The sequence below is a fragment of the Scyliorhinus torazame genome, chromosome 7, assembly GCF_047496885.1.
Source record: "Scyliorhinus torazame isolate Kashiwa2021f chromosome 7, sScyTor2.1, whole genome shotgun sequence".
NCBI lineage: Eukaryota > Metazoa > Chordata > Chondrichthyes > Carcharhiniformes > Scyliorhinidae > Scyliorhinus > Scyliorhinus torazame.
In genome coordinates this window covers 110,520,588-110,533,404 of record NC_092713.1, presented here as the reverse complement: position 1 = coordinate 110,533,404, position 12,817 = coordinate 110,520,588, and the positions used below count along the sequence as shown (strand labels likewise).

The 12,817-nt window shown below is 50.4% G+C and overlaps 1 protein-coding gene across 2 annotated transcripts in view; it reads left to right on the top strand.

Moving 5' to 3' along the window:
* The window catches only part of hmcn1 (hemicentin 1), an 838,180-nt gene that overhangs the window by 219,572 nt on the left and 605,791 nt on the right, over positions 1 to 12,817 (top strand). For both annotated transcript variants that reach the window (XM_072511251.1, XM_072511250.1), the window contains exons 7-8: positions 11,490 to 11,610; positions 12,140 to 12,403. In XM_072511251.1, the coding sequence (XP_072367352.1) occupies positions 11,490 to 11,610; positions 12,140 to 12,403 (385 nt within the window). The remainder of the gene's footprint in view (positions 1 to 11,489; positions 11,611 to 12,139; positions 12,404 to 12,817) is intronic.

Below are 12,817 nucleotides of genomic sequence, written 5' to 3'. Positions count from 1 at the left end.
GGCTGTGTACATTAGTGGTGTAAGGCCGAGCCAGGACTTGGGGGCAGTCAAGGGGTAGAGTGGAAGAGTAAATTGCTGTCTGGGTTCGAATATGGCGCCTGGCGATTGGACCCGATGAAGTGACGACTGGGTCAGCCACTTCCTGCCCACCCGTCCACAAGATTTGATGCGGCTGCATAATTAATAAGTTGAACAGCACACGAGCTCACGTGTTCAGCCATCCTGTTCGTCAGTGAAAGTATTTCTGACTTTCGATGCTGCCACCAGACTTCGTCTCCGGAATGGAAAATCCCTGTCTTCAATTGGGGCCTTCAATCAGCTTAATACTCCAATTTAAATGATAAAATTAGGCAAGCTCTATTTTTGACATCTCACTGGTTGTCCATTTCAAGGTTTGCTCCAAAATGGAGTCAGGTAGGCCTCCGGATGGTGGATGATTTTCACAATTTTCTGTCTGCCCGCTGGCCTATTTTTCTGTGTGACTAGGATTTTATGCTGGTGGAAACTGCCTCTACCAGTTTACATTCAATGTTTTAAAAAGGTTGTTATGAAGTTGTTACAAAACTATCAGGCTCAATCCTTTACAAATTCATTTATGTTTCTCCTGGCAGGATTGAATTTCCGTGGCTCGTAATTTTGGAGAACAGGTTAACACATTCACGTCTGCTGGCACAGTTTGCTTGGGATTTAACAACTGACTAATTCAATAGCTTTCTCAGAAATAACATTTCAAATTGCACGTTGTTACAATTTTGATTGTGGCTCATTAATTACAGAGGCAACCCGGCATTCTTATTGTTTCTGCTCGGGTGAATTTGGCTCTACCTTGGTCTTAAAGGAATGTATATGTTCATACTGTAACTTGGAACTATTAAACTGCTTTGGGGAAAATTAATTCCCATTGGAATAATTCCAATTCTAAACATTTCCTGTGGGGAAATATTTACCTGCCCTTTCTATGCTACAGGAGTCCGTGACAAATGAATTTCAAGAGTTTTCACAGCAATGAACAAGGAGGAACCACATGTTTTTATTTGAAAGTTTTGCCGATGATGGGATTTTGAGCATTTTGGTAGATGTAGTGGTCCTCATAGTTTTTCATCACTGGTACAATCATGGCATATCTATCTATGGTTTTAATACACCTTCACTATTTGTATGGCTTAAACTGCTACAATTTACTGTGGTCAATTAATTGAAATGTACCAATTTATTGTAAATTCTTTGCTCATGTATTATTTGTCTCTATTTCTAAAATCTAAAATACTTTTAGACTTTTTTTGGCTTAATTTATCTGCACTTGCAGTGAATTCTGCAATTGAATTATGAGCTCTGATGAAAATGACTACCACAATAATATTGGCTCTCATATTAGTTCAGGCCCAAGACCCTGGCACGCTGCAGGCTAACATTGATTTTGTGCCAATATTGGTAAAGATGCAACGTTAGTATTCACAGTACTAGTATTAATTCAATACCGGTAGTCAGGCTGATTCTTCAATTAGATGATGATAATTTAGTGCCTTTCACAAACGCAGGCTGCCCCAAACCATTAATTACCTGATTGAAATGTGGGGCGCGATTCACCCAAAAAATTACTTGAGCGTTATTTTGGGCAGGTTTGGTGGGGTGATTCCTGCCGGCTTTTTGGGTGCCATCCAGACCTGTATTCACCCACACTTAGTCATTTTTGGGATTTGGGAAGTTTCTCATTGGTCAAGCCCACACTTAGGGCTGGATCCCCCCCCTCCCCAAGAATGCCACGGCGAATTGCCAACAATGGAAAAATCCATTGACCTCAGGTGGGATTCTCCAGTCGCTGGGCGAACAGGGCTGGAGAATCCCGCTCTCAGTTTCAGCAATGGGGAGTGAAACTCGCCAGCCAGACCTTCTCCTCCGAGATCAGGATGCCATTGTAAAAGGGTGCCCCGATCTCTAAATGAGCTTGAGAGTCCCCCACAAACAAACAAAATGACTCCCTGCAGACATGGGCAACACCTTCAAGTGAGCACCCCCTGCTAAGTGGGCCCCCCTACCGTTCGGAACCTTCTTTCATGGCCCCCTTCAGGCCCTAAACCTTGGCAGTACTCTGGCACTGCCAATCTGGCACAGCACTGCCAAGGTGCCAGGAGGAGTGCCAGGATACTGCCCTGCCTTGTCCCTGCCACATGGGAGGCTCCAATGGCCTCAGAGACCCTGGAGTGGTCATCATGTGTCTCGCACGTGATTTTGTGCCCGCACAAAACCTGATTTGGGCCTTTCCCGGGATGCTCCTGGTGCAACGAGATCGGTGTTGGATGCAACACAGTGGGAAAATCGCGCTCGATGTCATTGTTTTATATGCCCAAATGGCAGCCAACTTTGCCCATAGCATGTCCCAAATTAAATGATTAGTTAATATCTTTCTGGTGGTTTTGGCTGAGGCTCGTGTTAGTCAGGCTGTCCTCCACACAGTGTTGTTAGATCCTTTAAATTCACCCCAGCAGGTCACAATTTAATCCCTTGCAGGGATACTTGTGACAATAAGCGAAACAGTACCTCCAATACTGAACTGTCAGCCTAGGCATGAAGGCAAAGATTGAGCCCTTTGGCACCTGATTTCTGGGCAAATACCCCTTTTTTCCACCGCTACCAACCCCCATGCTCCTTCCCCACCCCTACCACTCCATTCCATGAGCCGGAACTGCCTATTGGCTTTCAAGTGTCTGAAACAAATATTAGGCCCCTTGATTATGCTACTGCTGGCTTCACAGAAAATTCCAATAAACCCGTAATCCCAACCTCCCATCCTGCTAACCGCAACCTCCTCCCCCCCCCCCCCCCCCCCCCAAACCCCCACCACCAAGAGACTCACTGTGGCAGACACACCCAGGCAGCCAACCGTGTGACCTTCTAGCCACCAGTACAATTCAGTATGAATATGAATGTAGGAATAGGTTTGAATAACATACAGTGAACATATTTTTTCAGAGGTTTTCACAGTGTAATAACATTCACTCAGCAGCTGCGTTTCATTTTGTTTTCAATTTTAGTAAGCCCTGAAAGACGTGTCCCAGGAGTCCGTCACTAATTAAATCATTTGTCGTGTCCCTAGTTACTTTACAGATCACGTTCTTGTAGGTAGGGACAACTAAGCAGAAACAGCCTCCAAAATTAAATCAATGAAACCCTGGGATCTTTATGGGTCTGAAGTGGGCAGACAGAATCAGAGCTACAGGAGCCAATCAAGTGCAGCTCAATGCTGGTAAATGCAAAATTCACCATTTCTGTAGATAAAATATCTTTTTAAGTTTTGTCTACAGCCCATTCTATCATCCTTTCAACCATTCGATCTAATTTAACACAGAGGGTGCAATTTCATCTCCAAACGCCTTGCATGTTCTGCCCCAGTTAAACTTGAATTTGGGATGTCACTGATGAAACAAAATCCCAATTTGTAGAAATTCATGAGGCTCCTGACTGCTTTAGGTTGGAACCGCATCGATCTGCAGAACCCTTAAGAGATTAAAATCAGAAATGCTTGAGGTTCTGAATGAGTAAGTAACTATGCTATCGCCAAAGCACCTGCCAGGCAACAGGATTCAAAACAAGCCCGAGAATCATTTAGAATCAGTAATAACTATTTTTATTTTAATACTTTCAAAATGACAGAATTAGAACTGGTCTCTAATAAAGTGCTGTGAATGCCTGCACCTTTATTTCAGTAGCCTTTGCAGTTTATGCAGTTGTGATCTCGTAAGCTATTTCTATGGAGGGGGAAACATCACCGTACAGTCTCATTTAATGGCCACAAGTATGTGCTTCCTGGCAAGAAGAAACTGGCTTATCCCCACCAAACCTGGGAAACTGATATTAATACTAACTCTTCACCTGCATCCACCCTGACTAAGATCAGCTAATTTAGTATAGATTGAGGATTGAAAGTAGAACCCTTTGGGATTCTGTGGTTCAGTTCCAAACTGGTCCACATATTTTACGCCAGTGTGAAGATGCAATATAAATGCAGTTGATATAATGCTCAGAAATGCTGCATTTGGTACAATGGGCTTTTCACAGTAACTTCATTTGAAGCCTACTTGTGACAATAAGCGATTTTCATTTTCACGAAACCGAGGGCAGCTTTGTTACTGTTGGTGCTCTAGAACATACAGCAGCAGTGGTGAGAAAAAATAATAATGTGCTGAACAAAAAGCCCTTCATTTACAATTTTTCACATTGTAAATTGATATGTGATGGTTAGAAATCTTTGGTCCTATAAAGATGTCAACAGCAGTAATTACATAAAACAATTAAATATAATGATTCCTTTCTGGACACAGACCACCATTATCTGTCGGATCACTTTTAACTGGCTGCTTGACCTGTTTTGATTGAACCAATTTGTGAGGGTATGTGGGTAGGCATCTCTTAACAAACCAGTAAGAGGATAGTAGCACAAATGTGGTATGACAACATATTTCACTTCATTCCCTTTGCCAACATGGAGCTTTTATAGTATTGTTCATTCTGTGAAGAATACAACTTTTTCACTGTAAACATGTAAAATGATGAAGCAACTTCACAGCAAACCATTGGGACATTGCGATATGGCTAAAATGAACCTCGGTTTCCAATCTGTTTTACTTGCCATTAATTGTAGTGCCAGATTCAACCTGGTACAATTAAATGTAACTTCACAAAGGCAAGTACAACAGGTGTTTAAAGACTGCTGATGGAAATGACAATTACCAGCTGGAAGAAGCACGGGTATTGGGAGCGAGGGCGGAAACTGGTGTAAGAACAGAGTAAACTTGAAACAAATTATTTGCCAAGTGCTGCAGACGCTCACAACTGTGATTTGGGGGCGAGAGTAGGCCACTTGACCCCTGAAGCCTGCTCAACCATTCAGTAAGCTCATGGTTGAATTGATTATAATCTAAACTCCAAATTCCTGTCTACCCCTGATAACCTTTCACTCTCTTGCTTATCACGAATCTATCTACCTCTGCCTTAAAAATATTCATAGACTCTTGGCGGGATTCTCCATCCCTGGGACGCCCAGAATGCGTTCCCTGTTGGGACAGAGAATCGGGCAAAATAGGGATAGGCGCTGGGCGCCAATGCGAATGCCATGCTCCAACCCCTCGCTGGCGGCATGAACGGGTTCCACACCGCATGCCAGTGGGAGCATGGCAAACCACTTGCATATATTTAGCGGTCCCACCGTCCTACGATCCGCACGCCCATGATGCTCCGGTCCCCGCGGCCAGGAATCATGTGGGCGAGGTTCACTTATGGAAACCATCTGCACCCCCCCCCCCCCCAAACTGCCCACACTGCAAATCAGCCCCCAATGTCTGGATTGCTTGGGCACCTCCCCCCTCACTGCCAAGTATGGGGATGCCCCTACCTGCCCCCAGGGATCCCTGTAATAGGGGGACTCCCTGTGCCGAAAGGAGACCCCCTGAGTGGTCCCCCTATTACAGGAGTCCCGGATGGGGCTGTGGGTTGGGTTGGTTCACCCCATTTTTGGGGGTTGGGGGTGGGTGCGATTTGGGGGTTGGGGGGGTGGGGGTGCCAGCCACGGGACTCTGCTATGGCCCACCCCCTCATGATGGTGGCTCACTGTCCTGTATCCCACACCATGCATAAAAAATTTGCATGGCTAGGAATATGGAATTGCATCCTGCTTTAGGACCACAAAGGGACTGTGTAAAACTAGTGCAATTCAATTCTGCCTGGAAAACATAGGGTTGGATTCTCCGATTCTGGGGCTGCGGCTCTGTCCCCATGCTGGCGTGGGAATGGTGGTGTTTTACGCTGGACAAACTGGCGCAAAACGGCCACCGATTCCCCATTTTGCTGGGGGCTAGCAGGATGGCAGCGTAGAGCGCCCAGCTCTAGCAGGATGGCAGCGTAGAGCGCCCGGCTCTAGCAGGATGGCAGCGTAGAGCGCCCAACTCTAGCAGGATGGCAGCGTAGAGCGCCCAGCTCTAGCAGGATGGCAGCGTAGAGCGCCCGGCTCTAGCAGGATGGCAGCGTAGAGCGCCCAGCTCTAGCAGGATGGCAGCGTAGAGCGCCTAACTCTAGCAGAATGGCAGCGTAGAGTGCCCGGCTCTAGCAGGATGGCAGCGTAGAGCGCCCAACTCCAGCAGAATGGCAGCGTAGAGCACCCGGCTCTAGCAGGGTGGCAGCGTAGAGTGCCCGGCTCGAGCAGAATGGCAGCGTAGAGTGCCCAGCTCTAGCAGGATGGCAGCGTAGAGTGCCCGGCTCTAGCAGGATGGCAGCGTAGAGTGCCCGGCTCGAGCAGAATGGCAGCGTAGAGCGCCCGGCTCTAGCAGGATGGCAGCGTAGAGTGCCCGGCTCGAGCAGAATGGCAGCGTAGAGCGCCCGGCTCTAGCAGGGTGGCAGCGTATAGCGCCCGGCTCTAGCAGAATGGCAGCGTAGAGCGCCCGGCTCTAGCAGGGTGGCAGCGTATAGCGCCCGGCTCTAGCAGAATGGCAGCGTAGAGCGCCCGGCTCTAGCAGAATGGCAGCGTAGAGCGCCCGGCTCTAGCAGGATGGCAGCGTAGAGCACCCGGCTCTAGCAGAATGGCAGCGTAGAGCGCCCGGCTCTAGCAGGATGGCAGCGTATAGCGCCCGGCTCGAGCAGAATGGCAGCGTAGAGCGCCCGGCTCTAGCAGAATGGCAGCGTATAGCGCCCGGCTCTAGCAGAATGGCAGCGTAGAGCGCCCGGCTCTAGCAGGATGGCAGCGTAGAGCACCCGGCTCTAGCAGAATGGCAGCGTAGAGCGCCCGGCTCTAGCAGGATGGCAGCGTATAGCGCCCGGCTCTAGCAGAATGGCAGCATAGAGCGCCCGGCTCTAGCAGAATGGCAGCGTATAGCGCCCGGCTCTAGCAGAATGGCAGCGTAGAGCGCCCGGCTCTAGCAGGATGGCAGCGTAGAGCACCCGGCTCTAGCAGGATGGCAGCGTAGAGCGCCCGGCTCTAGCAGGATGGCAGCGTAGAGCGCCCGGCTCTAGCAGGATGGCAGCGTAGAGCGCCCGGCTCTAGCAGGGTGGCAGCGTAGAGCCCCCGGCTCTAGCAGGATGGCAGCGTAGAGCACCCGGCTCTAGCAGGATGGCAGCGTAGAGCACCCAACTCTAGCAGGATGGCAGCGTAGAGCGCCCGGCTCTAGCAGGATGGCAGCGTAGAGCACCCAACTCTAGCAGGATGGCAGCGTAGAGCGCCCGGCTCTAGCAGGATGGCAGCGTAGAGCGCCCGGCTCTAGCAGAATGGCAGCGTAGAGCGCCCGGCTCTAGCAGGATGGCAGCGTAGAGCACCCGGCTCTTGCAGGATGGCAGCGTAGAGCGCCCGGCTCTAGCAGGATGGCAGCGTAGAGCCCCCGGCTCTAGCAGGATGGCAGCGTAGAGCGCACAGCTCTAGCAGAATGGCAGCGTAGAGCGCCCGGCTCTATCAGTATGGCAGCGTAGAGCGCCCGGCTCTAGCAGGATGGCAGCGTAGAGCGCACGGCTCTAGCAGAATGGCAGCGTAGAGCGCACAGCTCTAGCAGAATGGCAGCGTAGAGCGCCCGGCTCTATCAGTATGGCAGCGTAGAGCCCCCGGCTCTAGCAGAATGGCAGCGTAGAGCGCCCGGCTCTAGCAGAATGGCAGCGTAGAGCGCCCGGCTCTAGCAGGATGGCAGCGTAGAGCACCCGGCTCTAGCAGGATGGCAGCGTAGAGCGCCCGGCTCTAGCAGGATGGCAGCGTAGAGCGCCCGGCTCTAGCAGGATGGCAGCATAGAGCCCCCGGCTCTAGCAGGATGGCAGCGTAGAGCGCCCGGCTCTAGCAGGATGGCAGCGTAGAGCGCCCGGCTCTAGCAGGATGGCAGCGTAGAGCGCCCGGCTCTAGCAGGATGGCAGCGTAGAGCGCCCGGCTCTAGCAGGATGGCAGCGTAGAGCGCACAGCTCTAGCAGAATGGCAGCGTAGAGCGCCCGGCTCTAGCAGGATGGCAGCGTAGAGCGCCCGGCTCTAGCAGAATGGCAGCGTAGAGCGCCCGGCTCTATCAGAATGGCAGCGTAGAGCGCCCGGCTCTAGCAGGATGGCAGCGTAGAGCGCCCGGCTCTAGCAGAATGGCAGCGTAGAGCGCACAGCTCTAGCAGAATGGCAGCGTAGAGTGCCCGGCTCTAGCAGAATGGCAGCATAGAGCGCCCGGCTCTAGCAGGATGGCAGCGTAGAGAGCCCGGCTCTAGCAGGATGGCAGCGTAGAGCGCACAGCTCTAGCAGAATGGCAGCGTAGAGCGCCCGGCTCTATCAGAATGGCAGCGTAGAGCGCCCGGCTCTAGCAGGATGGCAGCGTAGAGCGCCCGGCTCTAGCAGGATGGCAGCGTAGAGCCCCCGGCTCTAGCAGGATGGCAGCGTAGAGCGCACAGCTCTAGCAGAATGGCAGCGTAGAGCGCCCGGCTCTATCAGAATGGCAGCGTAGAGCGGCCGGCTCTAGCAGAATGGCAGCGTAGAGCGCCCGGCTCTAGCAGAATGGCAGCGTAGAGCGCCCGGCTCTAGCAGGATGGCAGCGTAGAGCACCCGGCTCTAGCAGAATGGCAGCGTAGAGCCCCCGGCTCTAGCAGAATGGCAGCGTAGAGCGCCCGGCTCTAGCCGCCAATACGCCCCAGAGATTTGCCGGGTCCGTGGCTGCGCGTGCAACATGGTGGCAGCCACTCGCAGACCCAGCCTGCAAAATAGTTTCCCCCCCCCCCTTCGGCTGGCTCGCGCGCCCCGGACCACACCCCCACAGAACCCCCAGCCCCAAATAATGCGCACCCCCCCTGCCTGCGGGTCGGTCCTCCCCCGACTGTGGCGGCGAGTCCGCAGCCGCCACAGCGAATTCCCGACGGGTGAGACCATGAGAGACCCACGCCGTTGGATACTCGGCTGGTCGGGGGTGGAACATCGGGGGATGGGCCTCAGGCAATGTCCTCAGACCGTCAATACGTGGCGAGGCGTACACCGCTTTGGAGGGGGTGGAGAATCATGAAAGCGCGCCGTCCCCCATTTTGGCGGAAATTTGGATTCTTCGTTAGGAAATTTGGATTGCCAAACGCGATTTCGGCGCCGGCGACCAGAGAAACCAGCCCATAGTGTCACAATTGGAGTATCCTGGCCTCCATTCTTCAAAAGGCAGTTGAAGCAGAGTTCCGAAGACTCTCAACCCTCCGAGGGAAAAAAAATCTACTTGGGGGGATTCTCCGATATCGGCGCGATGTCCGCCAACCGGCGCCAAAAACGGCGCGAATCAGTCCGGCATTGCGCTGCCCCAAAGGTGCGGAAGTCTCCGCATCTTGAGGGGCTGAGCCTCACCTTGAGGGGGTAGGCCCGCGCCGGACTGATTTCCGCCCCGCCAGCTGGCGGGAAAGGCCTTTGCTGCCCCACCAGCTGGCGCGGAATGACTTTGCCGGGCGGCGCATGCGCGGGAGCGTCAGCGGCCGCTCACGGCATCCCCGCGCATGCGCAGTGGAGGGGGTCTCTTCTGCCTCCGCCATGGTGGAGACCATGGTGAAGGTGGAAGGAAAAGAGTGCCCCCAAGGCACAGGCCCGCCCGCGGATCGGTGGGCCCCGATCGCGGGCCAGACCACCATGCGGGCACCCCCCGGGGCCAGATCACCCCGCGCCCCCCCCGGACCCCAGAGCCCGCCCGCGCCGCCATGTCCCACCGTCCCAAAGGTGGTTCAATCCACACCGGCTGGTGTGGGTTGACAGCGGCGAGACTTCGGCCCATCGCGGACCGGAGAATCGCCGGGGGATTCCCGTCGACCGGCGCGATTCCCGCCCCCGCCGAATCTTCCGGTGGCGGAGAATTCGCGACATGGTGGGGGCGGGATTCACGCCGGCCCCCGGCGATTCTCCGTCCTGGTGGGGGGTCGGAGAATTGTGCCCCTTATCTCTGTCTTAAATTGGCGACCCCTTGGGCGGGATTCTCCGAGCCTCCGCACCGAAATTGCCATCGGCGAGGGGGCAGAGAATGGGCATCAAGCCCGACATCTAGTTCGACGCCTATCCCGCGATTCTCTGGTCATCAGAGAATCGCCACCAATCGGTCATGCGCGGTCAATGTGCCGCCGGTCGGGGCCAGCGTGGTTCTCTTATGTTTCCACCCGGCGGGACTCAGCGTGGCGGCTGCGGACTCAGTCCACGGCCGCCCTGGTGTGGGTCGGGTGGGATCATTCACGGGGGGGCCTCCAGGATGGCCAGGCTACTGATCGGGACCATCGATCCATGAGCACGCGCGATCTGGTGGGGGGCTATCTTCTTGGTGCCGGTCCGTGGTATGGGTCGGCCATGTCTTGGTCACATTCTATTAGTTTTCCTTAAGACTTGCTGTACCTATACACTAGCCTTGTGTGATTCATGCACTGGGACACCCAGCTCCATCTGCAATTCAGAGCTCTGAAGTCTCCCACCTTTAAGATAATCTGCTTCTTTATTGTTTTATTTGCCAAACTGAACAATTTCACATTTTTTCCACATGATACTCCATTTGCCAGATCTTTGCCCACTCACTTAACCTATCTATATTCCTTTGTAGCCTCTTTATGTCCTCTTCACAACTTACTTTCCTACCTGTCTTTCTGTCATCAGTAAATTTATTAACCATACCTTCGGTCCCTTCAAGATATTTATTTAAATTGTAAAAGGTTGCGACACCAGCAGTCATCGATGTGGTATACCATATGATACATCTTGCCAGCCAGAAAAACATCCATTTTTGCTTACTCTCCATTTATAGGGTGAAAACACAATATATAGGATGTTTATGCTATTTCAGTAATGGAATATCCTACAGCTTTATGCTCTTTGAATTTTGGGAACCAAAATCCATGAATGTTGCTGTTTTGTAGCATTTTTGAAGATGTCCCACTTTGTAATGGTGTTGGGTCAAAAATTAGATGAATTTGTGTGGTGCATCAAATTACATTTATGCAATTAACTACTCCAAGCTACTAATATCATAAATGCAATTAAATCTGATTAACAATAAAAGCGAGTATGGAAAAATGTGTTCTGAACCCTTTATTAGATTTGTCCTGAAGCCTGATAGGAGGAACTGCATGGGTAGGTGTAATGTAGACCCAAGCTGTCTCTACATCCCACCTTAACTTGTGTTGGTTGTATGGAACCAAATTCAAATAAAACTGAATAATAGTCTCTTCATTCACAGGGTAGCTGTGTCATCTATGTGAAGTAATTTTAAACTAACCCACCCAAGCAGGAAACCGGTATGATCTTATTGCCCACCTTTTTTACACTATAAATGGTATTCTACTTGAATGAGACCTGAATTGCAGCTACCAGGTATCTGAAACGGATGGATACAGTGTCAATGTGTGCTTAAATCCAAATCTCCAACAACTGGGACTTCTGCTTCGGAAGATGTTTGTGTCTAGTGTCTTACAATACATGCAGTACATTATTGTTGGAATGTGCTGCCCTGGTTTTAATTTCTGACCTAGATCTTTGTGTGTTTTATTTCCTCTAGACAGCAAGTGCTGGAAGACATTCAATTCGAATCACAGGACTCAGTACCATTGACTTCCGAGCTGGATTTTCCCGAAAACCAACAATGAATTTTAAAATGATTAGTAACAGACCTGTGCAAGGTCAGTTTGCAACAAACTTGTTTTAATCCCACTGCAGTGAGGGTGAACTTTCATTATCCTACACAATAAGGTACAAGGAACTGCAGCTGGCAAATGTTGTTTGCTGTTGGGTTCATGGTGTGAGCATACAAATATTCAGAATTAGAAGTGTTAAGTTGTTAACACTGTGGGACCCACTTCCCAAATGAACAGCAAAATAAGAGGCATTCGTGATTTCATTGTTTTGTTTCATTTAATATTTATTTACTATATTTCAGTATTGTAGGTTTATTATTTTTTTTAAATGCACTTGACTGTTGAGGTAATTTGATGTTGGTGTTTGTTTTGACATGAGAGTGAGTTGAAGAGTTTTCAATATAAATTCCACCTAGAATTTCCCCCATCTTGTACCAGACTAAAGGCTAAATCATTTGCACTGCAATTTCATATTATTTCAAATGGTGATATTTTCCTATTGTATTTTAACTCTGACACGTTTTATTTAAAATTATTTTTTGCCTTATGTGCCCCATATTGTTTGCACTTGTAGGTATACCAACATATTTACTATTGAATACAACTGGACTTATTCCTCCTGCCAGAGTGGATCGAGTGGAACTTGTTGGCATCTCGGGTGTTGCATTGAAAACTATTCCTGTGAAGTATAACCCTGACCGTAAGCCTTACAGCATCCTCAATGTGACTGACTTTGTTCCACCTGATGAATCATTCTTTTTGAAGATATCTGGCTACGACACAGAGGATTACCTCTTCCAACGAGTATCTGGTGTGTCCTATTCCAACATTGTTCCAGGTAAGAGATGATGAAGTTCTGCTACAAAGCAGAATAAAGTACACTAATGCTGTAGACAAATGTTCCCCTTCTTTCTGCTGCACTTTGGTGAATTTACACTGCATGATATTAGTAATGGACCTATTACTTTCCATATGAATATCCTCTCAACTGTTTTACTGAATAGGTTAATACCTTATGAAGAATGTATTCAAATGTGTCCTATATGTTTTTTTGAGTACCACAGAAAGCAGTTTCAATTCTTATTCATTATATGTGTGGAGGTTTTGGTGGTGGTGGTGGTGGGTGGGTGGGTGGGGGGGGGGGGGGGGAGAAAGAGAGAGAGAGAGGGTGGAGAAAGAGAGAGAGAGAGGGTGGAGAGAGAGAGGGTGGAGAAAGAGAGAGAGAGAGAGGGTGGAGAAAGAGAGAGGGTGG